The sequence below is a fragment of the Prunus avium genome, chromosome 7 (genome assembly GCF_965620075.1).
Source record: "Prunus avium chromosome 7, drPruAviu1.hap1.1, whole genome shotgun sequence".
Taxonomy (NCBI): Eukaryota; Viridiplantae; Streptophyta; class Magnoliopsida; order Rosales; family Rosaceae; genus Prunus; species Prunus avium.
The window spans coordinates 28500898-28528078 of NC_142290.1; the positions used below are offsets into that span (position 1 = coordinate 28500898).

Sequence of the window (27181 nt, forward strand, 5' to 3'; positions counted from 1 at the left end):
TGCGCCGTCTCCAATTAAATAAAGTCAGAAGCCCTTATTTAACCTAGGTAATTTTGTTTGCAAAATCTTATAAATTTCTTGTGGGTTTTTCATTGAAGTTTTTTGAACGATAGGGTTTGATTAATTTGGCAGGTTCTGCTTAAAAATTCTGATTGCCTTTGAGATTGGACAAAGATTGAATTTCGTGATTGCTGTGAAGGTTAGTAGTCAAAGGGAAAAAAATTGGTTAAGCTCTGTTGTTTGGTTCTACTGTTGTATTTTGTGATTTTTGTTTGTTTGGTTCTACTCTGCATTCTAAAATTAGTTCCCTAGTCTGCTACTGAGTACTGAAATATCCTCTTCATAATTTCCCCTGTTGCTCTCTAACTTCAAATATATAGAGAGATAGAATCATAGGAAGGAGAGGCTTATTGGATATTCATTTGAAGTGACTAGGTTTGCATTGAATTCACTGGTAGGAGGATGAAAACAAAATAAAGGGTTCAGCTTTTTTTTTTTTTTTTTTTTTATAAATTTTTTATTTTATGTGAGGGACTGAGTAAATATTGGTGTTGTTGGTTCTTGTTCTTGACATGGGAAATGAAAAGGGACTGATCAGGAGGATTGAAACTCCCATCTCCAAAAGGGGAAAAAAGAGAGAAAGGAATTTGGAAGTCAAATTGGGCAAAAGAGACTGATCCTAACAGATTTCAGGCTTTTTTCTTCTAATGGAAATTCAGAACTACTGGTGTAAAGTGACAATATTACAAAGGAGATGGATAGATATGTATCAGCTTAAGCTAGAGAGTTAGGTGGGCTAGGTGGAGGGTGCAATAAGGCAACAGTAGATTAGTGCCTGTGAACATATGTTAAGAGTTCCTTCAAGTGGCAATGGTACAATGAAATAAGGCACCTATAGGCTTGTACCATATCCTTAAACTTTGCATTATTTTACAAACAAACCAGTTATTTATGATAATGCAGTGCCCCTATTTATGCTTGTAGTTTGTAAAGGCTAAAGCAGATGCTTGCACAAAATGGATCATCACCATTTTTATTCTTGCACAAATGTCCTCATAAAAATAATAGTTTGAACATTCAACTTAATTAAATATCATCACAAATGTAAGCCATTAGATAATCAAAACCTGTTTCCATTGACTGCCAAAAGATTTCTTCACATTTTTCTTAAGATTATGTAGTTTTTCCTTTCCTTCAAACCTTGTAATGGATATGGATATTTTGTAACTTTGTAATTCACTACTTATTAGTTAACAGACAAGAAATTGAAGACAAAACCATCTCATTCAGAGCATGTGTTGATAGGGTTTAAAAGAGAAGATTGAGTTAATTGATTTGTGGCATGTGGAGCGAGTTGGAAATTTAATTCTTACCTCTTTTAAATATAGAAGAGAAAAAAAAAATTCTATCATGGATCTTCCTTGCTATTTGACACGAACCAGTGATTTTCCCATTTTTCAACAAAGGGTTTGGAGTTAAAGATGAATTAAGCATGACCCCATCATTGATACAGATTAGGCAGCAGGAATGGTAGCATAAATTCTGGCTTCCATGTTTTGCGTGTTTCACTTTACTCTCTCTTAAAGGGATGCAGCATGACATATTAGGTGAATGCTTTATTACATTAAAAAAAGAAAGAAAGAAAGAAAGAAAGAAAGAAAAAAAAGAGTTGTGTTCTGGCTCAAGTCTTGCTGTCATTGTGATCATGTTTCCAGTGTAACGCTTTCAACATCATGTTTATCTGATTCTTGATATTAACATTAAGTCCTCACTGCAAATCTGTTTTGAGTTGCATGTTATAGCTCTTTCTAGATTTTTCCAAATCAAGATTAGTTAGTCTGAAAAATGAATCAAACTTTGAGATTCATCTCACTATTATCTTAAATTTCAACTAGAATGGCTCTCTACCTGTTAGCAGCAATATGTTGCACTGTTGAAACCCTAGCTATCCTGTGAAAGGAGTTCAACTATGGCTCAAGCATTTTCATTTTTCTAATACCCCGTTATATATCAATCTTGTTATTTTAGTACCTATATATAGAAATGTTGATCAAATTAACAAAGTAAGAACTGTGATTGCTAATTATGAGATTAATTATGTTGATCAAATTAACAGACTGTCATGTGGTCTTTGATCAATAACCTATGAATTGTGAAGTATATATTTTATGTACTCGTACTTTGTTAGCTTGAATCCATTTGAGTGCTACAAAGATTTAGCTTCCTGGGTTTTCATTGCAAGCAGATTTCCATGCACAATGGACATAATAAAATGTGATAATGGAGTATTGGAAAATGTCAAGAGAACTAATTTGGTGAAATTCAGCACTAGGGTTGCACCAAATCATCACTTTTTGGTGCTGATTTTCATTGAAGCTTTGGAATGACAGTATATCTGGGTCAAGCATTCATGGATCTTTTCTCTGTTATTTCATAGGTTGCTTAGGAAACAAACACTAAATTTATTTTAGAGTACTGATCGACCACATAATATAATGGAATTTATATATTTCTTTTCTCTTTTTTTTTTCTGAGAAATTTTAAGTTCGTTGAGTTTCACTGTATTTTATGACATTCTTGTATAAATCCATGTTTGAATATATGATGGTTTCTCTATTTGGTTAGAGTTTTTTGGTTAAATTATTAAGTGAATTTTGTTTGTCAGCAGTGGCCATAAAAAAAAGGAAGAATTACCCCTCAAAACCCTAATTCGGCAACTCAGCTGCAATAACCCAAGTAACGGTGATTGAATTCGCCCCCTTGCTTTGGTTGCTTGTGCCTATATGGCGGATTTGGATGGAAATGCAGAACCTGGTGAAGGTATGTGTACTATTGTTTGAATTTTGTATATCTGTTTCCATTGTGTGCACTGTAACTTTGTAACATTGTTCTTTTGCATTTCCAGTTTGCAACTTCTTCCGGAAGCCATTGAAGAAGCAAAACATTAGAAAGCGAAGGGTTGATGAAGATGAGGAGGAGGAGGACTCAAAATCGGGGGGTACATCATTACCAAGTCAAAGAAAAGCCTCAAAGCTTGATGGCAAGCTGTATTTTTCTAGTGGACTCTCTAAGAGCTCTACGCCTGATAGCAGTGCAATCTTCGAGTTCAAGTCTTCAAAAGAAATCCAAGTTGAACATGATAGTAAAGCAACTGCGACTTTGGAGACTGAGACTGAGTTCTCTAGAGATGCCCGAGCAGTTCGTGAGAGAGTTCTTAAGCTGGCGGAGGAGGATTTGAAGGGGAAGAGCAAAGGTTCTGGGGATGAAAAGTTGTATAAAGGGATCCACGGATATACTGATTACAAGGCTGGGTTCCGAAGAGAGCTAACAGTGGCCAGTGAGAAAGCGGGAGGTTCCCATGGGCCTCTCAGGGCTTCTGCTCACATCAGAGCTACCACAAGATTTGATTATCAGCCAGACATATGTAAGGATTACAAAGAGACTGGCTACTGTGGGTATGGAGATTCATGCAAGTTTATGCATGATCGTGGAGACTACAAGTCTGGGTGGCAGATGGAAAGGGAGTGGGACGAAGCAGAGAAAATAAGGAAGAGAAATTTAGCGTTGGGTGAGGATGATGTGGACCAGACAGAGGAAGATGATGTTGATGATGATGAGGATGGCTCATTGCCATTTGCATGTTTCATCTGCCGGCAACCATTTGTTGATCCTATTGTGACTAAATGCAACCACTACTTCTGTGAGCACTGTGCACTAAAGGTGAGTTCTCTTTCTTAATGTGTCATCTTAACTCCTGTGGCTGCGATAGCTCAATGGAATTCAATGTCGTTTTTGACTTGTGGATCAAGTATAATAGTCATTGTGTTTCAATGTTGAGTTTCTTTTAAGCTTTTTCTAACATTAATCTGCTTTTTCATTTACAGCATCATTCAAAGAACAAGAAGTGCTTTGTGTGCGACAAGCCTACTCTTGGCATATTCAATACGGCTCATGAGATACGCAGAAGGATGGCTGCAGAGGGCAAGTAACTTCCACTACATTCACTTATTGAACTCTTTGCTTTCAAGGCATGTGAGCAGGAAAATTTCCCCACTCCCTGGCCAAGTTTTGAAGAGAAAGTGTGAACAGAGGGAGAGGATGGTGATAGTGATTGATAGTATGCAGTTTGGTATACGATAAGGAAGGTATACCTTACTATGACATACTTTATGGGTATATAATACACCACATTTTGATACCCTTTTGGAGCTGGAAGGCTTGGCTAATAGAGAAAACAATGTCGTTTAGGTAGGAACTGCAATTGTCAAAGTTTGGAGGTAAATTTTTTGGGCATGGGTCCTTTTGTCTGAAGCCTGCAATTGAATTTGGGAACATATGCAGTGTGAGAATTAAATTTAGAGTAGTGGGAATGTTTGTAGGGCCTTTTGAAGATTGCTTAAAAGGGTTGATCCTTGAGTGTTTCCAAGCTTGAATGGGGAAAAGAAAATTTCCTTTTTCATGTTTTGTGAAGAGATGGAATTTTGGCTACAAGCTGGGTGATTGCAGAATTTCCTACAAATCTCCCAATATGCGTGTGGGTGGTTGTTCATAAGTGCCTGGATTTCGCATTTTGGTACCAATCTGAAATGAGAAGTTTGGCGGAAATCTGTTGCCTTTTATTACATTTCTTACACATTTCATTCCATATAAATTTGCGTACTGAAATCCTGTGGTGGTATCCAACGTTTCTCCCATGTTGATTAGTGGAAACTAGTTTACTGGATTAGCAAGTGTAATTGCCAATGAATTTATACTGAAGCTGGCCCTTCATTGTCCTTGCAATTCTCCTACTCTTATGGATGTATTTTCGTTCATTCCGCTAGTTTCGCTTGGAAATTCTCGTACTCTTATAGATGTTTTATTTCGTTCATTCCACCAGTTTTGTCAATTAAAATTGAAATTGGAAACGTCATTTTTGTCCAAACACTTTTAAATAAGTGAAATTAAAAACATAAAACACAATTTGAAAAAAAAAAGACTAAAAGAAGTACCCTAAAGAAAGAAGAAGAAGAGAAGATGATGAGTGTACAAGAAAAGGGAGAGGGACACGGTAACTAATGTGAATGCACGCACACAAAATCCCATCCTTCATAAGACACGTGTCAGCGAAAGGGACGAGTCTTAGCAGGTGGTCACATCCGTTGCGTTGATTTGTGCCTGCAAACACGTATCAGCCTTTCCCGGGCAACGGCACACTCACTCCCGCGTAGACCTTTTATCTACCTGAAATCAACACAACGCCACGTGTCCCAGGGTACGCGCGTCAGCTTTCTACTGCGAGTAGTACGTGTTTTCCCACGCGAGTGAGTATAGAGGAAAGGAGGTTTTGCGTTGTGCAGAAGATTAAAACGGCCGAGTAGTGGAACGCGAACGAGCCGACCAATACGGGCCAAGCTCAATAGGTCGTGTGAGTATGGGCCTAAGCCCAAGCTGACCTCAAGGGCTTGTTTGGTACCAAGATATTCCTGGGATAGTCGTATTTTTGACAACATTGTAAATAAATACACGGTTTTTTAAATTTCCCAATTCCATTGAGTCTTGAAATTGACAACTGCTCATTGAGTCATTAATCAGTTTCCAAAAACTCGTTTTCCTTGGGAACCAAACGGGCCGTAACATAATACACTTGTCTCTGTCTTCTTTATAGAGAAGAGAGAGAGAGTTACGATGTTATTTGGAAAGTAAGACCATGGCAGTCCCGCTTTTCAGACCCTTGAAACTGCTTTTCCTTCTCTATCTTCCTCTGTTTCATTGAAAAAAAAAAAATTATTTCTCTGTTTTTTGTGTTTTCTCTGTGCTCTGTTTTCTTCTTGCAAAAAGACCTTGCTATTTTTGTTGTTGTTGTTCTTCTTGTTTTTTTTGGGTGTTTGAATTGAAGTTTGGTGGGTTATGCTTAAAATGGGTGGGTTTCCTCCAAATCTGAATGATGGTGAACGATGGCTTCCCTCAGACATTTTCCTCAACGAAGTAGCCTCCTCAACCTCCGAACTAAACCCCCACCATTTTCTTTCCATGGACGAGCTCGCCCAACACTTGGCTGCTCTTTCTTTCCTCAGACAACGTCAATGCCTTTCAAAACCTCTGCTACATATACCCATGGAGGTTCTCTCTCTCTCTCTCTCTCTCTCTCTCTCTCTCTCTCTCTCCCACACACACACACAGAGCTAGCTTTCTATGAGTCCTTTGCATGAGTATCTAACACTAACATTGTCTATTTTGTCTTTGCTTGGTTTGCAGCCGTTCAGACCGCCGGTTCAGTACAACCAACTTGGTTCTCTGCCTCAGAGGTCTGTTAATCTCAGCCTCAGTCATGGTCTTGAAGAGAAAGGTCCAAGCTTTCATGGGTATGGGGCTGAACTCCATTACAACAATCAGTTTCTGAAACCGGCTCAACTTCAGGTAAACAATGAACCAAAAAACTTGAACCGGGTTTTCCTTCTTTCTCTGTCATGTATGTATTTATTTATTTATTTTTACTCTTGGTCTGTCTTTTCAAGGCTTTTGCTTTTTCCCAGCTTTCAATAAATGGAGTGGCAGAGTTTCGAGAGTTGCTAATGGTAATGTGCTGTCATTTTTGGCAGGTATGTAGCTTTCTGGAAACTAGGAAGAGGGTTTTGAATAGACAGCAAAACCGCCTTTGGACGTATCAGGGAAGTGGGATTGGATCAATGGGTGGTTTTGAGAGGGTTTCTGGAGGCACCGGTGTGTTTCATCCCAGGGTTTTGAATACCACAACCACCACCAGTAATCCTCAGGTCAAAAATAAACAGGGTGAGTTATTATTTCTTTGTTCTGCTGTTCGAAGTTTTGATTTTGTTCTTTTTTTATTTTCGTCAACTTTTTCCTTATTCTTTTCGTACTTTCGTAATGTCATTTGTATTGATGTGTTTCTGGCACACTTTTGTTTTCGTATCTGTTTTGGTGCCAACTGTGCAAAGTTTTGTGTCAATCTGAAACAAAGGAGAAAAACTTAGTTGCATTGTTATCCCCGACCAAGCAATAATGTTATGTCAAGTGGAAGTGTTATCACGCGTGTCATAGCGTTATTAGCCTTTCATGGAAGGTTTTCTCAAAATAAAGGGTGTGTCTTTTATACAAAAATGGAAGTTTTATCCTTTCTTTGATGCTATATATTTCCACTTGTAGTTAAAAGTTTAAATGTGAACATCTTGTTTTTAATTGAGAAAGATTGTTGAGTGGTTCTTCATATGCTTGAAGCACCTTGTTTAGGCAGAATAGTAACCCATTGTTTTATATTTTGGGTGGACCTATTCATTAATGGTAATCTCTATTGGAATATGGACTGATGGGTCTGCTTGTCCATATATATATAAACTGAGTAATATTGCATGTGCTGACCTCTAGATAGGTTGAATATTTGTTTTCACTGCTTGGAATTAGTAAACAAAATTAGAAATCCATTGAATTGTTTGAATGCTGCATTGTTACATGAAAACTACAAAGCCAAGCCTGGCCGCAGCCCCATTGATCAACGGCTGTCAATTGTGCGTTTCATCCAATACTTTGATCTCAATTTTTCATTTTGCAGTTATTGTTTTCCTTATTGGTTATATGTTTTTGTTGCAGGGTTCAGAAATATCCAGCAGATTAAAGCCATCCAGCAAAGGAAACCTATCGAAAGCGTGGGCATGGGCATGGGCATGGGCATGGGCATGGGCAGGGGCAGAGGGGATTGCTATAACCAGCTTCGTTCTGATGTTGGTTTGCCCCAAGAATGGACTTACTGAAAGCTCTGAGAGGTCACCTTTCTTTGCTATAAAGTAGAGTCTTGTTTCTTGAAATGTTATTAGAATAAAAGCTTCATTGAAGAATAGAAGGTCAGTTGTCGTTTGGGGTTTGTGCAGTAGAACTGAAGAAAATGTAAGAAAGTCCCTAGAAAGTCGTGTTTTTTTCCTCATTTTGTAAGATAGGTTCCCTAGAAAGGTTTTTTTAAACCTCGTTTTGTAAGATAGGCTTTGTTGAAATAAGTAAAAGTTTTAGAAACTTTGTATTGGGAATGAAAAGCTTGTTCTTTTTCTTATATTTATATCACTCCATATTGGACAAAATGAGGTTCAATTATGCATATTGAACAAAATATAATGTGAGAGGCTGATGAAAGTGATTCTGAATACCATTCGAATGAAAAAGAAATGGAGTGAGTAGGAAAAAAAGTGTGTAGAGGAGAAGTTCATTCTCAGTCGATATTCTTCGAAACAAGTTCAATACAAAATGAGACTTCAAAATGCGAAAGTTCATAGGCTTGTAATTCGGTCAGAACGGATCGGAAACAGATATTCTGAATTCCATCCAAAACATGTTCGGAACTGGAAATCAATTTCGATTTCGAAAGTAATTCGGCCAGAACGGATTGGAAACAGACATTCCGAATTCCATCCAAAACATGTTCGGAACTGGAAATCAATTTCGATATCGAAAATTTGGAATATAATTACTCCATTCCGATGCAAAATATTCAGCAATTTCGGAAATTTCGGAACTTCCAGAAATTTTCCATTTTCGGAATATTGGACTAATAATTTCGGAAATTTCCAAATCTTAGATAATAAATAACAAAAAATTTAGAAAATTTTCAAATTTAAATATCTAACGTTGACTAAAAACTTTAAACACTCAAGAAAAATTCCAAGTGGTCCTTATTTAGAAAGACCCAAGAGAGGGTTGGACTTCATGTCTGGGATAACATGGATAAGATATGAAGCATTTTATAGAGGAGAAAAGAGTTGAGATTTGTCTAAGCAGCAGATGTGGGACTGCAACCACTTCATGAAACCAGTGTTCTAACCAAGCCTCTCAAATTAGAGATGTTTTCGAAGCTAAGGAAATTGTTAGGAGTTTGCTCTGTGAAGGATAGTGCTTGAAGACAGAAGCTGTAGTCAATGGCGGACCTAGATTTTTTTTAGCAGAGGTGCAATATTGACTAAGTATGAAAAATAGTTTTTCGGAATAATCATTTTCTCAAGCTAATTTTTTGCGGCTTTTATTCCTTATACATCTAATAAGAAAACTTGATTTTATGGGATTTTAGTATAAAGTACATATTGACTTAATGAGCCATTGTTTTTAGCCTAAATCGTATTTTGCACTAAAACAGATTTTTCATATTTTGATTTGGTGGGAATTTGATTTTCTAGTATTTTTATTTGAATCCAAATGGGGGGTACTTCTTTATTTACATTGTAAATTTAAGTAAATGGAGTAAAATAAAAATAAATGAAAGTAAAAGGACAAAGACATTTACTTAAATGTTGAAAATGGAAATAAGGTAATCTATATACCAGTTGAGCAAAAGGGCAATTTGAAGCATCTACAATGGTTTTTCCGGCGAGGAGAGGTGTAGCTGCACCTTTTTGCGCCTTAATAGGTCCGCCACTGGTTGTAGTGCATGTTGAAGGTTTCTCGCTAAACTGATTGTTCAAGGAACATTTAGTTTAAGGGAGGGTGTTAAGAATTTATCTAGTTATTGTAGTTGTTTTTAATTAAATAAACTAATTATCCTATTCTATAAGAAGTTATGTTTTACGTTGTTTTGTTTTACCAAGTCTTTAGGAGTCTCCTAGTAGATTCCGAGCCTCTACATTTACATATTGCGTATTTATCCGCATTTCGTAACATTTCAACCATTCTAATAATCTAACTGCTTAAGAGATGACACATCATTAAATTTTTATAAACAAAATCTAATAACTTAAGAAATCAATTAAAATTCATAAAATCCAAAATTAAAAGAACCAGAAAAGTACCACCAATGTCTTCGCCACCCCTACCCAAACACATCCCCACCACACCCAAGCCGCCATACAACCCTCTCTCTCTCCCCACTCTTAGAGCATCCACAGTGGGGGGGTGTATATGGGGGTGTATGTTAAATATACACCCCGAGTCACCGGAATCGTCTCCAATGGTGAGATGTAAATGTATGTAAATATACATCATCACCATGGGGATGTAAAATAAAATGTATATTTACATCCATTTTTACATCCCTTGCAGGCGGGACCCACCCGAGAAAAGAGAACAAAAATGAAGAAAAGTCAACATAAAAGGCTGGGACCCACGGCTACACCCCCGAATTTACACCCTCCACTGGAGCAAAAAACATATTTACACCCCCCGGAGGTGTAAAGGGGATGTAAAAGTGACTTTACACCCCCGAATTTACACCCCCCACTGTGGATGCTCTTACACACCCACCACAACGCCATCCAAGATACCTGCCATCTCTCTCGCTTGGTCTTTTGTTTTTAGTTGAACAATAAAAAAATTATTAGTTTTTTAAACAATTTTCCTGATAAAAGAGAAAAACAATTTTAAACAAATGATGTGTCATGTTTTAGACGGTTAAATAATTAAGATGACTTAGATGTTGCAAAATACGAATAAATACACAACATGTAAATGTAGAGACTCGGATTCGAGCAGTTTATTAGTAGTGTCAATAGTGAATTAGTGGAGTCTTGTCCTTAAGTTCAACATTATCAATATACATTCAGACCCAAAAAAAACATTATCAATATACAATTAAGCTTTCCAGCATCTCTCCTTACCCGTGTTTGAATTGGAGTTATACTCTACACTCTCATCGTCTAGGGCTTTAGCAGCCACTCTCAGAAAGAAACCTCCAAACCTTAGAGAGAGAGCAGCTCAAAATGCCGGCTGGACACGGTCTCAGGTCTCGTACTCGCGATCTCTTCTCGCGGGCCTTCAGGAAGAAGGGTTACATCCCTCTCTCAACCTATCTGAAGACCTACAGGATCGGCGACTATGTCGACGTCAAGGTTAACGGCGCCGTGCACAAGGGTATGCCCCACAAGTTCTACCATGGACGTACTGGCCGCGTCTGGAACGTCACCAAGCGCGCCATCGGTGTGGAGATCAACAAGCAGGTGATTCATTTTCGCTGGGTTTTCTGTATTTTCATTTTTGGACTCTGAGTTGTTGTTTGAATGGTGTTTGATGATTTGCTTCTGTGGAATGTTTGTCTGGATTTGTGGGTTCTTGTTGAAATTTCCGAACTTTTGGTTTGATTTCGACTTAACAGTGTTCAGTGACATCTGGGTACATTATAGCTATCATTGTTGTGGTTGTTGTTAGGTGGAAATTGGGATTTTATGTATATGTATATGTTTATGTGGTTTGTGGGTTTCAGATGGTTTTAGTTTATAGCTGCTAATTGTACTGTTGATGTCTAGATTATGCTGAATGAGAAGCTGGGTAATACACCTTATTAGAGAATGGCTTACTGTATGTCAGATGTTTATAACTCACTGCAAGGAAAATGGAGAAAAGTTGTCAATAATGTTCAGCTTCTATTGGGAAATAATAGCTATAGAAAGCTGTGTGCAGATTATATATAGTTTTTGCATGTCTGCTGGATGTGTTATGACTTGTTTGATTCAGTTTTTCGTTTATGGATCGGGAAATTAGGTTTTTAATTTATTTTCACTTGTGGAAATAAAAGATTATGTAGGTTAGTGATTCTAGGAAGAACCATTTTTGTACAATGGAGATAATGTAGGTTAATCCTTTACTTGGATCAATCAGGAGCTTTAATTTGAGCACTGTAATTTTGATCATTGCCATAAATCTAGTTTCCTTTTGTCTCATGATTTGAGGAATTCTATCCTGCTTTTGCCCTGATGCTAAATGATTGTTGTATGTTTTATTTTGCAATCGATTATTGGAAGGTTTACAAGTTGTATGCTTGTGCATGATATCAGGTTGGCAACAGGATTATTAGGAAGAGGATCCATGTGCGTGTGGAGCATGTGCAGCCTTCAAGGTGCACTGAGGAATTCCGTTTGAGGAAGATAAAGAATGATCAGTTGAAGGCTGAGGCCAAGGCAAAGGATGAGGTTATTAGCACCAAGAGGCAGCCGAAGGGACCCAAGCCAGGTTTCAGGGTTGAAGGGGCAGTCATGGAAACTGTTACTCCCATTCCATATGATGTCGTCAATGATCTTAAAGGAGGCTACTAGATCTATTTTACGGTTGTGTTGGTTATCTCCAAGAACTGGTCTAGTTTATTCAAGTGCTTCTTTAGTTTGAGGTACTTTCATCTGCTGCAGCAGAAATTGCTTAGCTTAATGTTTTATGATACATGAGGTTTTCAAGTACAATTTTGTGCGAATGTGGAAATTGTCTGGAATTACCTATATTATTTGTGGTGTTGTGCTTAAGTTTTTTCTGATTATTTCCAGCACTTGGCTGGCTTAAAGCTGTGGCTGGGTTTTAGAAATGCTTATTTTGCAGGTTCAACCTTGCCTTTTTTGCATTAAAAAATTAGCAACCTCATGGTTTTTCAAATGCTCAAAGTTTAATTATATCAGTCTCTTTTACACCTATATTTGTTTTAGATTGGACTAAATTCTGGGCTCTACTGTGTCTGTGTCAATTGTCTTAATCTAAACACTGACACATGGTTTGTCTAAAGTCGTGTGAATTTTTTAAAAGTTCATAAATCCTACATTGCTTACTTTCTATGCAAGTATGAACTTGAGAAACTTCAGCTTCAAATGGTTCTTTTGGATTAATGAGCAAATCTTAAACTATTTACTCCGTGTAAGTCATGTGAATTTTTAGATTTTTGGATTCAGCTGTCATTGTTTGCTATGTATATGTATGGTTCAAATCTTTCACCCTCTATGGTCTTAGGGGATTTGAACGCATGACCTAGGACCATGTATGTTTTAACTGTAATCTTTCGTCCTCTATCGTGTTATGGGATTTGAACTCATGACCATGGTTTATAGAAATCGTCTTTGTCCGGTTTGCAGAAATTCTTGTAGCGTGGCAACATTTCCGATAGGTTCTAGTCTACATTTTTGTTGAATTGGCCAAAAGTTGAACAAAGTTATAGGATAAAAGTTGTTTTTTTAAGGTGGTGTTTTCTACTAGACAATTCATATTAAATGTGACACTAGATGAACTCCCTATAAGATAGAATCAGAAGCATTTAATCTAAAGTCTACCATGTATTGGTTTAAGAAAAGAATATAAGGTGAGCTGGGCTGGGGTTCCAACTTCAAACAGAGAAACCTTGCTTTCCAATTACTCTTGTTAATTTTGTTTTCTTTCTCTACCCAAAGGAAAAAGAGAAGTAAAATTGGTACCTTTACTTTTGTTGCTGACCAAAAGAAGATCTTTCTCTGATTGTAATTATCCAAAGTATTATTTTCTGAGAACTGATTCTCTGTCTCTGAGATAAATAAATACAGCCCAGTTTTCTCTTCTTTTCAGAATTTTCTGTAAGAATCTTGGCCACCGTATATAACAAGACATCAGCCTTTTTTAAGGACTCTTTTATCTTACAAATTAACTACAATGATGAAGCTTTGAGGTTTTTTAGGTACTGAAGATGAAAAATTAATTACAATGATGGAGCCTTTTTTAAGGACTCCTTCACATTCTACCCTATCCTGTTATTTCTTCTTGTCTCAGGTACCATCTCTCTTAACACCATTAACCCACTGTTTTCAATTGTTTTCTTCTTTATTTCAGGGTTTCTCATGGTTACATAACTTGCATAATTCAGCTATTGGGTTTTTTTTTTCCCCTTTTAATTGGGCAGTTGAATTCGGCACTTGCTCAGTGGTTCACGGCGATGCACTTGCCGTGAGGATCCCGGAGCACTGGTGCCATAAGCTGATTGATCAATCAAGCAGATGCGAGCTGCAGAGTTGCATTAAGGAATGCTCCAAAGAACCATCTGGTGTGGGAGTGTGCCAAAATACAGTTTGTTTTAGCACATACTATTGTAAGGATCCTCCAAAGTGACGAGTCATTTCATGAGGGCCTGAGGACACGTACATACGGGCTATAAAAGCAAAATCAAGCACATAACATTGTTAATAGTGGGAGATTTACATTCAACTTCTTGTTTATGTTGTTGTTCACCAATCACATTAGCCTTAATTATAACATGAACTTTGATCCTAACATGATCAATTTGGATAACCCGGGTTCAACCCGAATTTGTTGAGCTTGGGTTGGCCTCCCTAACCTCTCCAACTTTTTCTTCCTCTTTTCATATTTTCTGAGAACCCAGAACACAGAAAACTGACGAGCGAACAATTTTTTTTATTAATTTAAGCAACATTGGGAGCAAATTTGCATGACAATGAGTTGCCTGAGGACAGATCGATTGTGTTAGTTTGAGCGTGCAAGATCCAAGCTCCAGTTTAAATACCAGCCTGAATGCACAATTAATAATGAGCTGTTCACATCTCGAAACAAGTAGAGTTGTATGGCAATTTCGGATATATGCAGCACAAGAGAAGCAACGGACCTTATAATTAGAAAGGAATGAATGATTAATGAAGGATCATTATATGTTAGAATGTAGGAGGTGTGATGTGTGTTGCTCTGATACCATTGTTGGTTTATGTGTGAAGGGGTTTAGGACAATAGAACAATAGTTAAATAAAGTGATTTTATTACATTGAAGGAGAATAGTACATAGCTTTGGCATATTGGCCACCACACTTGATTAAGATTAGTTTGGGCTATTTGGCCCCAGCTTAGATGGGTGAGCTTATTGGCCCTCAGCATAGCTTTGTTTGGGTAGCTCTTGGCTCCATTAGTTTGGGAGTTCTTTTTGTTAGACTCCACTTTGCTTTATTGCATTGCATGCCTATTTATAGGCATTCTTTGCCAACATCACCAAGTCCACCGACTTGGTATTTTTTACTCCAGCCACAAATGTGGGGCTTATACTAGGGCTGAGCACGGTTTGGTTTGGTTCGGGTTTTATCCAAAATCGTACGCCGAACCGTAGCTTTCGGTGGAGAGATTTCTGGTACTGGAGCCGAACCACCAACTCTAGTTAACCGGTCAAACGGTTTGGTTTTCTCGGCTTTGGTGATTAACTGGTGGTTGCGAAGGAACTGAGATGGAGGTTGCGGTAGAACTAAGACGGAGCCTGCAGGATCTGGGCTCGACGACTTCGCAGCTTGTCCCTCCACCTCCACGACTCCAGCTTATTTATTGTCACATCCTGGGATCGGCTCCGCCGTAGCACGATATTGTCCGCTTTGGGCCCTCCTCTCTGCCCTCACGATTTTGTTTTTAGGAGCTCACGACAACTTCCCAGTGGGTCACCCATCCTAGGATTGCTCTGGCTCCCAACTCGCTTAACTTCGAAGTTCCCATGACTCCGAAGCCAGTGAGCTCCCAAAAAGCCTCGTGCTAGATGGATGCAGGCATGTACATATAAGATACATCAACCCCCTCTCTGTTGGTCGATGTGGGATCTTACATTTATTCCCTTTGTAAAATGGCTGGTACAGTTTTGTTCTTATTGGATTACCGTACAATAAGAAAGAGATGAATAAGAGAGAGGGAGGAAGAAGAAGATGAAAAAGCTGTGACAGAATAAAAACAGAGGGGGGAAGAAGAAAGAAGAGAGAGAAGAAAAAAGAAGAAGAAGAAGTAATCCAAAAAGAGAGAGAAGAAGTGGTGCGAAAAAAGAGAGATCCTATCATTTTTTTTAATAATATTTATTCTACTATAAAGTCGTTAAATAAACTTATTATATCAATGTTTACAAAGAAACTTGCTTGCTCCAGTGGATGATGGAATAACCAGCAACAAAGGAGGAAGGGGCTCGAAACCCACCCTGCGCAATTATTTTTGCAATATTGGCTGGTGAACAGTGATAGGTTCGGTTCAGGTAAATTGGTCACTGTGAAAACTTCAAACTAAAAACTATTTAAAAATAAAAAATAAACCAAAATATTTTAAAAAATCGAACCCAACCAACCCAATCGATTTGGTTCGGCCAGTTTCTCGAGTTATCGATCTAATTGCCCACCCCTAGTTTATGTTAGAAACTTCTATGTTTTACAATATTATTTTTGTGGCTATTATTTAGCCATCATGCTCCACCGCCATAATCTAGCAATATGAGTGTTCTTGCTCTAGAGAGTTCTTCCAATTCCAATTCTCTTTGTCTAGCCGACATAGTATGATCTCCACAACTCTAGAACCATCCTTGTATTCATGATTCTTCTAGAACTGTGTATAACACAAATGGAAATTATTTTTCAATATTATATATATGAGAAAAAGCAAAATAGTTTATCTCTGTCAGATCAGGCATTGTCAATGTACATATTTTGCCACTTTTAATGGAGGGGATGACCAATTCGAAACATAGGACCAGCGACCGTCGATCCATGTTTTCCGCATAACATGCACAACAAAGCAAATCTTTTAGTATCAGCACACGCAAATCAGCCATTTTCAAGGCCCCAACTGGTAATAGCCTACTCGACCCCATTGTAAAATACCAGCAACAGCAAGCTGCAAGCTGCAGGTGGTTACTCGCTAGAGCTTCAGTCACCAAGAAACATTATTGCGATACAACATAATACAGATCAGCTGCCACTTCACATCTAGAGCCTCGAACTTGTGTGAGACAAGATCTATGTAAATTCATCACAAAGGTTATACAATTTAAAACAGGTTGGGACTAAACATAGTAGTCTTAAATACCCTGAAGAAATTAACTGTAAACTTTGTTACCATTTCTCATTACTGTGGCTGCATAGTTGAGCCCAGCATACAAGGTTTCATAGTTAGTATCCACAATTCATCCCGGGTATCTGTGGGAACCTAATTAATTCGTAAACCTAGGTCAGATAATTCCTTCCATTTAGGGATTATTTGACCTAATTAGGAATTATTCAATTTAATTGGGGATTACCCAATTAAATAGAAGGTTACCTAATTAGGTTAAGGATTGATTTGATTCCTACGGATATTCTCAATTAATGGAGGAGTTACCTAATTAAATTAGGTATTGATTTGATTACTACCCTGATTAGGGATTTGATTTAAATCAGATAAATCAAATCCCTAATTAGTCAAATCTCGCCAAATTGGGGAGGAATAATTCCCTTCCATCTACGGAATTATTCCTCTGAAACCCTAGCTCCCGAGACCTCTATAAAAGGATGGCCACACACAAAGGTTGAGGTACGTCTAAACTCCTACTGAAACTCTGCAGAAATTATCTCTTAGAAACCCTAGCCACCTCCTTTCTCTCCCTCTTTTACATAAGGCTCCGGCCACCCGGTTTACCCCATGAACACATATAACTCCGTACCCTATTTTAGCTATCGTTTCTCTTCAGATCGATTGAACTGACTTAGGCATCGGAGGGCCTTTGGCCAACACCCCCCGGGTGTGGTCCTCTTATTGTTATTCGTTTTGCAGGGAGAAAGAGAGGCGGAGAAGACGAAGGAATCTTTAGGCGAATATTCCCGTGGGAGGAAATTTGCTCCCACAGTATCCGCATCCGGGTTAATGAATACTCACGTGTAGCATCAGCTACAGGTAACTAAAGACCAGTTCAACTTCTACAATCACAGCAATTACAAACCATTTCAGGTTCATATTGAACTACACGTCAATCTCATATGCAGCATCAGCTATACCGGAAAAGACCCACTTACAGCCACCACAGCAACTACAAACTCCTTTCATGGACTATCAGGTCAAACATTAAAATCCTAGGAGTATATAACACATTTCAGAAACAAAGAGCCAAAACCATATTTCTTACCAAAATGTATTCGGTATGGAGAAAAACAGATTAAGTTATTGGCCCTGCTTGCATGGAAATGCGGGAACCTGCAATAAGTTTGACAAAACGTCTAGCTCAGACTGTCAAATTTTCCAGGTTAACGGGCCGAGGGCCCACTCCAACAACACCGATACTGTCCCCACTTTACCACCTGCACAATCCTCAGGTGTGGGGTTTTTTCACAAAAGGCCTCGGTATTAGTTGGAGTGGGGTAATTCTATTTAAAGTACTCTTTCTCCTTCCCTCTCTCCGATGTGGGACACAATTGGTTTCAACACTCCCCCGCACGTGAGACCCCATTTTGTGGGTCACACGTGGAGATCCACACATCGGCAACCACGTGGAGCCATGTAGGGACTCACCCATCGCGCGGGGCCAAACGGGGACCCACCCATCACGTGGCACCTTTGGCCTACGTGGAGCCAAATGGGGACTCACCCATCGCACGGGGCCAAACGGGGACCCACCCATCACGTGGCAAGTACGGGCCCGCAACCTGGCTCTGATACCATGTCAAATTTTCCAGGTTAACGGGCCGAGGGCCCACTCCAACAACACCGATACTGTCCCCACTTTACCACTTGCACAATCCTCAGGTGTGGGGTTTTATCACAAAAGGCCTCGGTATTAGTTGGAGTGGGGTAATTCTATTTAAAGTACTCTTTCTCCTTCCCTCTCTCCGATGTGGGACACAATTGGTTTCAACATTTTGAAGAAGCTGTTGAAAAAGATGCCACCAAAACTGCTGTTCTTGATGGAACTGTCCATCCGTTGACAAGCTATGTGATAAACTATGTAAAGTTTCTCTTCAAGTAAGTATTGATTCCTCCGCTTTCTGCTTCTTGCTATTTTGTTCCCTGTCTAGGAACTCACAAATATATGTATAACTTTGATGTCTTTGTGGATGATCTGATAAACGGTATAAATTGTTCGATCCAATCTTTTGGTAAATTCATCTGATTTATTGAACTGTTAGGTACTTGGAGGGTTTGTCTCCATTCTAACTGTTTATGAGGGTAATATTTAATTTATCAAGTTCATTATTACAATAATTTATATATTAACTAAAATATCGATTAGCTAAGCTATTGCCTTGTTATATACTTGTTATTATTTATATTTCTTCCTTTTCCACATTCCAAAATTTGGTTTTCTTTCTAGTTACCTAAGCCTTTGTCGAGAGTAACTGTGCCACAATCACACATGACTGTTTTTAATGTTCGCAGTTATCTAGTCTTGCTCTTTGATTGATTATGATCCTATCTGCATCCTGATATTGCCTATTAAGTAATTATATACAGGTCAAAAGCAAAGGACTTGTTGGGGGATGACTGGGTGCAGATACACCGAAGGATTGTGCAACAGCATTCGAATCAGTATAAGAGGGTTTCTTGGGCTATGGTTTTGATTCTTTGATCAAACTTGTTCTCCATTGTAAGCTTTCTGATTGTGTGTTAGCTGAAAATCATTCTCAGCTGCTCTGTTTTTTTTTTTTTTTTTCTGTCTTCCCTTTTTTTTGTGTGTTTTTGTTGGTGAGATGTAGATTCTGTAGTGTCTTACCATCCAAAGCGGAAATTCATCAGGTAGTGACAGGAGTTCACTTTCAAGAGCAATGGTGAAAGATCAGTTCAAGACCTTCAACGTCCAATTTGAGGAGATTCATCAAAGGCAATCTCAGTGGATGGTTCATGACAGCGAGTTGCGAGAGGCTGGCTGTTGCTGAAGTCCTCTTGCCTGCTTACAGAGCATTCATCAATTGTTTCGGGCATGTTTTTCGCACATTTGCTAACGTTCCTTAAAACAGAAATCATAATTATTTTTTCGGCATTAATATGGATTTGCTTTGTGTTGCAGGTCTATGATCGAGAATGGGAAGTATTGTGAAAATAGACAAACACTTTCACTCACTCCCCTAATGATCTTGTTGTTGATGGACTTTGTGACACACACAAGGATGGATGAATCACACACACACACACTTGAGAAACCAACCAAGCACAAAGTGACACAAGAATTTATAGAGGTTCAGCAATTGCCTACATCCTCTTGGTGATCCCCTTAAGAAATTCACTAATGAAAGAATAAGTTATAACTTTGGTTTACAAAGAAACCCCCTTAGAACTCTATTCTCTCCCAAGCTCTCTTTTCTCTCTCACCCCTTGCTCAATACTTTGATGCACTTGTGAACACTCTCTCACACTTGGTGTTTCCCTTCTTTGGTGTCTAAACTCTCAAGACCCAACTCAGCTCTCTCTTGAACTGATTGCCCTCTCTCTCTTCCTCCCTTGGTGAGATAACCTCCCTTTGAACACAATAGCTCCCAGCTACTTGACAACTTTGAGATTAACCACACTTTGTCTTGCATCTTCACTTTCTTTTGTAGGCAGACCTTTGGACTTAGTAGAGGGCTGCAATTACTCCTTCACGTTCTTGCTTTCAGCTACCAAACTAAACACAAGGTTAGGCAAACCAGAAAACAAGCCATAAAGCATGCACCCTTTGTCCCCTTGTCTCCCACCTAGAAAACCCTTTGGTACAAGTCAACAAACAACATTCAAATTGTGTTCCAGCTTCTAAGGCATGTTGCCAAACTTCCTAGAACACATAAAACTCTTTGGAGGCACTTGGAGTTAGGTAGGGAACAAGCACATGTGAAAGGCACCTTGAAAAACGCATGAAAAAACGAAACAGCACTGCGGGCGACCGGTCGCGGATACATTGCGACCGGTCGCTGATACCTTTTGGATACCTTGCGACCGGTCGCAGATACCTTGCGACCGGTCGCAGATACCTTGCGACCGGTCGCTTCCTGCGATTTCTTCAGACTTCGAATCTGCTTCAAAACGACCGGTCGCAAATACCCAGCGACCGGTCGCTTCCTCCTTCACTTGCATACTTAATGTGAGCCATTTTTCCAACAATCTCCACCTTGGCGAACCATTAATCACCCCATGGACCATTGTTGAACTCTAGAACCTCTTCAACCTCTTAGAAATAGTTCTAGTAATTTCCAAGAGCTCCACCATGGCAATACACCTCTTGCCTCAATGCACCTTTGGTGGAAGGTGCTCCACCCAAGTCTAAGCTTGAGGAACATGGACCTCTTTTGTAGAAGAGAGATCCCCCATGCCAAATTCCTTGCTCCTTGCCTTCTTGGAACCTTGAATCTTGGACATGCCTTGATATGTAAACCACATACCAAACCTTTGTTCACTAAATCCCCACTTAGCCAACCTTGCTCTTGGATTTAAGAACACATTTCTTTTCATCAATGCACCTCTCCAACTTTCCCGCTTCATGCTCCCTATAGCACTCCGAAACGTGGCTGGAACTTCTTGGTCCATCCATCCAAAACCTAGGGACGGTTTGATGGATTCCTTGGGCCCGGACCTTGCAATTGATGATGGCTCCACCTCAAGTAGAACCCCTTTGTGAGTGTGTTGTTGTTGCCCTCCTTCTTCAGCCCTTGTGTCAAGCTCCACCTCAAATGGAGACTCCTCCATGACCACCTTGGCAAGAAGCTTTTCTTTAACAACATCCTCCCCATTATGTTGGACCGGCTCCTTGACTTTAAGACTTGTTGCATGCTCTTCCTTGGTACAAATCTCTGCACCACCCAAAAGCTTGTATGTGTTGTTTGGTTGAATTTCCCCCCTCATAACCACCACAGTACCTTGTGTGACCATGAGCTTCCCTCCTTTGGCCTTGTAAGAGTACCCTTCTCTATCCAAAGAGCCAAGTGAGAGTAAATTCTTTCTTAGTGCAGGTACAAACCTTACCTCACTAAGACTCCAAACTTCACCATCTTGCAACTTGATCTTCACAGTCCCTATGCCCAAAACTTCACATGTAGTTTTGTCCCCCAACATAATCTTGCTGGATTTCTTATCCTCATATGTGTCAAACATCAACTTATTTGCACACACATGATATGAGCACCCGGAATCTAAAATCCAACTTGAAGAAGAACTCTTACCCAAAGAACTTGCCATGACTTCCCCGTTACTCTCCTCCGTAACCGTCAAGAGTTCATCACAAATGTCATCATCACATACATTTGCTGAACTTCCAGCTTTCTTCATCTTCTCCTTCCATACCGGACAATTTTGCTTCCAATGATCCATAGACCCACACTCGAAGCACCCTTCTTTGTCCTTGGACTTAGCATTCCTTCCGTTGCTTATCTTGACTTCACGCTTGTTTGAACGGTTCCCTGCGAATAGACCCGCATCTTGAGAGTTCTCCTCCGAACGTTGGGACATCCGGTGATGCGTCATCACATCTTGCACCACCTCCTCAAACTTCAAAGTACTCTTCCCAAACATAAGCGTTGTTCGGAAATGTTTATAAGACGGAGGCAAGGATGTTAGAAACATGAGTGCCTTATCCTCCGTATCATACAACACTTCCATCCTTTGCAAATCAGCAACACATCTATTGAAGCTGCTCAAATGCTCCATTAGATTACCTTCCTCCTCCATCCGAAGATTTAGGAGTTCTTCCTTGAGAAAGAGCTTGTTGGACAGCGACTTCCCTGCAAACATCTCTTCGAGCTTCTCCCATGTTTGCTTCGCTGTGTCTTGCATCACATTGATGAGCACCTCATCGGTGATGTAGTTCTCGATGGCTCCTCTAGCCAACTCATCTAGCACACCCCACTCCGCATCTGTCATGGTTGCTGGCTTCTTCTCTTTGCCTCCCAAGACAACACTGAGTTTTTGTTGTGTAAGGGCTGACTTCATCCTCCTTTGCCATAGTGTGAAGTTCTCCTTCCTTGTGAAAGGCTTCAACTCCACCTTCATGGTGACAGCTTGTGGTTGCATAGAGCTACTTCCACCTTGAGCTTCCTTGTCACTTGCCATCTTCAACACACTAGAACTTGCTGCTCAAACTCAGCTCTGATACCACTTATTGTGAAAATAGACAAACACTTTCACTCACTCCCCTAATGATCTTGTTGTTGATGGACTTTGTGACACACACAAGGATGGATGAATCACACACACACACACTTGAGAAACCAACCAAGCACAAAGTGACACAAGAATTTATAGAGGTTCAGCAATTGCCTACATCCTCTTGGTGATCCCCTTGAGAAATTCACTAATGAAAGAATAAGTTATAACTTTGGTTTACAAAGAAACCCCCTTAGAACTCTATTCTCTCCCAAGCAATCTTTTCTCTCTCACCCCTTGCTCAATACTTTGATGCACTTGTGAACACTCTCTCACACTTGGTGTTTCCCTTCTTTGGTGTCTAAACTCTCAAGACCCAACTCAGCTCTCTCTTGAACTGATTGCCCTCTCTCTCTTCCTCCCTTGGTGAGATAACCTCCCTTTGAACACAATAGCTCCCAGCTACTTGACAACTTTGAGATTAACCACACTTTGTCTTGCATCTTCACTTTCTTTTGTAGGCAGACCTTTGGACTTAGTAGAGGGCTGCAATTACTCCTTCACGTTCTTGCTTTCAGCTACCAAACTAAACACAAGGTTAGGCAAACCAGAAAACAAGCCATAAAGCATGCACCCTTTGTCCCCTTGTCTCCCACCTAGAAAACCCTTTGGTACAAGTCAACAAACAACATTCAAATTGTGTTCCAGCTTCTAAGGCATGTTGCCAAACTTCCTAGAACCCATAAAACTCTTTGGAGGCACTTGGAGTTAGGTAGGGAACAAGCACATGTGAAAGGCACCTTGAAAAACGCATGAAAAAACGAAACAGCACTGCGGGCGACCGGTCGCGGATACATTGCGACCGGTCGCTGATACCTTTTGGATACCTTGCGACCGGTCGCAGATACCTTGCGACCGGTCGCTTCCTGCGATTTCTTCAGACTTCGAATCTGCTTCAAAACGACCGGTCGCAAATACCCAGCGACCGGTCGCTTCCTCCTTCACTTGCATACTTAATGTGAGCCATTTTTCCAACAGGAAGAACCCACAGAAGTATATAACGTTTCATCCTGAGACTATCGAGTCCATGCTGAATGAATTCTTTGAGAGTAAGACCTGGAGTGAACCAAAGCAGTAGATATATATATAGCTGCAGGCATGTTTTGAAAACTTTGCAATTCTTTGTACAATGATGAGGTTAAATAATAGTCCAATTTCATATTTCCCATGTAAAGCTTGCATTATTCTTCCAAGTTCTTTTACAATTTGTTTTTCAGCTAATAAATGAGAAAAATTGTGTCATTTGGAAGGAGGTTTTTCCCCTCTAGAATTTTGTTTCCATGAAAAGATTAAAGAAACAAATCATTGGAGGAAAGCGCTAGCGTCATAGATAATCCTTCTCTCTTGTAATGAAGAATCCTTGAATGATGCTTTGTTGATTTCTTGAGAGGTCATAGTTTGAATCTGTCTTTTCACGATGTCTGAAGGGGAAGAAAAAGCTAGCATCAGTTGTGTGGGCATGTGAAGCATTCTCAGCCATGGATGAGTGTTGGATTTACTGTAGTGTTGCTAAAAAATTTCATATAGGTCGATATCGATGGATCCAAATTAGAAAGCAAAGAAGTAACCAATTAACTCTCTGCTAGTCTAGCAGTATTTCTCTTTACAATTTTGAAAATGTTCCAAATTCGAAAGCAGCTATCTTGCAAGGAACCTTTCTCTTTTGTTATGAAGACGACTTGGATAATACGTTGTGTGTTTCTTGTAACAATGTCAAAGAATACAATATGGAACTTTTCATTGTGTATATATAATAGCCATCCATTATAAGGTCAGTCACTTCCAAAGCTTGTCTAAAGGCCATGCCTGAAAATGATATATCTTGATTACAGAGGTGGACTCATCTAGTGAGCCAAACTGGTAAGCCTATATGTGCAAAATTTCTTTGTACATTAATTTGTTGAAAGATTTCATTATTAATTTTGGTCTTTGTTTAACCTACCTGAAATAAGTAACAAATTTCATATAATAATTAGAGTTAAAAAATGATTAAAAATTAAATGTTAGTAGGATATGTTGTGACCAAATTATTATTATTATTTGTTAAAAATGCTTATTTTAATTTAAAATGTTTTGAATTTGAAGGACGAAAGGAAAGAGGAGAAGCGGAAATAGCTGAGGCTGTGCAGGAAGCCTTGGACATAGTTTGAGCATCTTCATATACAGCAAAGATGTTCTCACCAAAACGGGAAAAAAATAGGGGGCGTGATGATGGTGAGTTTTCTCAAACATATAGACATTTTATTTTTCTTGTTGAATAAATTCGGAAGAGTACAACATTCATCGTAATTGAGATTCCAAACATGATCAGAAATATAACTAAGGGTAAAAATATCATTCCCTTATTAGTACCAGATCTAACAAGCTGTATGCCTCAACTAACAATTAGTTTCATGGTACTTCTTCTCCCATATATTGAAACAAGTCCCAAGTTCGAAACCTCCACAACATTATATTCGATTTAGTGCAATAAACCCATTCACAACCTTAGGCAAAATCTTATAATTAATTTTTGCCGGCTTCTCTAGCTTGAGTGAGACTCATACTTCACATTCTAACAGTTACAACTTTATTTAATTTTTTATGTAGTCGATGAAAACTTAACCAGATAATTTTTTTTTTGGGTTTTTCGGGACAGGCATGCCGCATTTTCATGGAGAACTTGGTCATGTTGACTGGTATGTATATTGGAATTTTTTAGTGTTGTTTGGATATGAGTTGACCTTTTTTTTGTTTTTAAATTCTTGTCGAAGGTTGTCGGATGGCGCTGGCTTCTCCAGTATGGCCATGGAAGAGGAGACTTCATCAGAAGGGGCCGCTGGAAGTGCAACCAATGCTGCACCAGCAGTAATAGTTCAGAAACCAAGGGATGAAGTGGCGATTCTAATCGAGGGTAAAGTGCAAGACATGCCGTCGTTTTCGCCGGATTGTTGTATTTACAAAGTCCCCCAGAGATTTCACAGAGGAAATGAAGAGTTCTATGAACCCCGGGTGGTCTCAATCGGACCTTATCACTTTCACCGAGGAAGTTTCCCACAAATGCAAATCTTTAAACTCAAATACTTAGAGGCCTTCTTGAGCCGAAACAAGCTCAGCTTAGACCAATGCCTCGGCCTTGTGAGAACGTGGGAAGCAAAAGCCAGGCGTTTTTATGTAGACCGCATTGACCTAAGCAGTAATGAATTTGCCGAGCTGATGCTGGTGGATGCAATTTTTGTCTTGGAGCTTATGGTCAGGCACCAGTTTTTCGAATATGTAGACGATTGCGATAGGATTTATAGAAAGCCGCGGATGATCGAAGATGTTTTCCATGATGTCTTGTTGATTGAGAACCAAATTCCCTTTTTTGTTCTTGAGGGTTTGTATGACCTAGTTGATAATAGCTCCAAAGGAACTCTCAAATTCTTTGTCGAGCTTACGCATGAGTTCTTCAAGGCTTCTGTCAAAATCGACAAGTTTGGTGCTGATCGTGCACCTGTGCCTGGAGTTAACCACGGAGTGAAGCATTTTGTTGATTTTATTCGGTGCTACTACTTGCCTTCGGAGGACGAAAAGCACGAATATGGCCATAGGGTTTATGAAATCCCACCAAGCGTGACAGCGCTAGACGATGCTGGAGTTAAGTTTGCCACAACAAGCACGAGGTCCTTACTTGACATACAATTCAACAGAGGATGTCTCAAAATTCCGAATTTTAGGGTAGACGATTGGACGGAAACTGTCTTCAAGAACCTGATTGCCTTCGAACAGTGCCACGATCACCAAGTGAAGCACATTTCAGAATTGATGTTCCTCATGGGGTGCATGATCAAGACTTCAAAGGACGTCGACTTGCTCATTGAACATGAAATTATATCTAGCATGCTGGGGAGCAACGTTGATGTGTCCACTCTGTTTAACCATATTGGCCAAGGGGTTGGTTTCTGTCAGCCAAACTATTACTTTAGTCTTTGCAAAAAACTCAATGCCTACTGCAAGTCCCCTTGGCACAGATGGAAAGCTATTCTGAAGCGCGACTATTTCAACACTCCATGGAAAGTTGTTTCTACAATTGCTGCAATTGTACTCCTCGTGCTCACACTCGTACAAACGATATGCTCTGTCTTATCCCTATAGCTTTACATTATTTATATGCTTTTTCAAAGTGTTAAAACTGAGGAAGTAAAGCGGCACCGAATTAGCTTCTGATGACAAGGTCAAGGAAGAATCCCTTGTACTGTGCATGTAGTCATTTTGTTGCCATAAAATCATCAATTTACAATTTCTTAAACAAAAGAAAAAAATAGATGAAAGAAAAAAGAGGATAGTTATACCTTTTTCATTGAATAATCAAGACTTGAATGGGAAGCTTGCAAGGAACCTTTTTTTTGTTGTTGCAAATGTTGAAGAATACTTGCAGGACACACTTCGTGTATTTCGTGTAACAAGTTCAAAGAGAAATATGGGTCTTTCATCAGTTAGTTGTAGAAAGAGCTAGGCCTGCCTGAAAATAATATCTTAAACCAAGAAAGAGCCATCTAGTCAGCCAACGATTCAATTCAAATACCCGCATTTACCCACATTTCATAAAATTTCTCCAATTGATAACTTTCAATTTTCATGAAAATACCCAATTCAC

At 39.3% G+C, this 27181-nt stretch overlaps 4 protein-coding genes across 5 annotated transcripts; all 4 read left to right on the forward strand.

Annotated features, from left to right (window-relative positions):
• Positions 1-4782, forward strand: LOC110763814 (zinc finger CCCH domain-containing protein 1-like). 2 transcript variants are annotated; one of them, XM_088244804.1, is made up of 5 exons: positions 1-47; positions 133-199; positions 2669-2820; positions 2906-3720; positions 3885-4782. In XM_088244804.1, the coding sequence occupies exons 3-5, from the start codon at positions 2784-2786 to the stop codon at positions 3987-3989; spliced, it is 957 nt and encodes a 318-aa protein (XP_088100930.1). In that variant the 5' UTR covers positions 1-47; positions 133-199; positions 2669-2783; the 3' UTR covers positions 3990-4782. The 2 variants fall into 2 exon arrangements, with proteins under 2 accessions (XP_088100930.1, XP_021822378.2); XM_021966686.2 differs by lacking the exon at positions 133-199 and having other exon boundaries at positions 2-47.
• Positions 4783-5623: 841 nt separating this feature from the next.
• Positions 5624-8041, forward strand: LOC110763821 (uncharacterized). Its single transcript, XM_021966696.2, has 4 exons — positions 5624-6102; positions 6238-6399; positions 6582-6771; positions 7588-8041. The coding sequence occupies exons 1-4, from the start codon at positions 5890-5892 to the stop codon at positions 7746-7748; spliced, it is 726 nt and encodes a 241-aa protein (XP_021822388.2). The 5' UTR covers positions 5624-5889; the 3' UTR covers positions 7749-8041.
• A 2459-nt stretch (positions 8042-10500) lies between these two features.
• LOC110763825 (large ribosomal subunit protein eL21z/eL21y-like) lies at positions 10501-12200 on the forward strand. Its single transcript, XM_021966701.2, has 2 exons — positions 10501-10907; positions 11742-12200. Exons 1-2 carry the CDS (start codon positions 10671-10673, stop codon positions 11997-11999), a joined length of 495 nt encoding a protein of 164 aa, XP_021822393.1. The 5' UTR covers positions 10501-10670; the 3' UTR covers positions 12000-12200.
• A 12151-nt stretch (positions 12201-24351) lies between these two features.
• On the forward strand, positions 24352-26846 carry LOC110763829 (UPF0481 protein At3g47200-like). Its single transcript, XM_088244444.1, has 4 exons — positions 24352-24423; positions 24649-24777; positions 25202-25241; positions 25317-26846. The coding sequence occupies exons 2-4, from the start codon at positions 24735-24737 to the stop codon at positions 26677-26679; spliced, it is 1446 nt and encodes a 481-aa protein (XP_088100570.1). The 5' UTR covers positions 24352-24423; positions 24649-24734; the 3' UTR covers positions 26680-26846.
• The last annotated feature ends 335 nt before the right edge of the window (positions 26847-27181 follow it).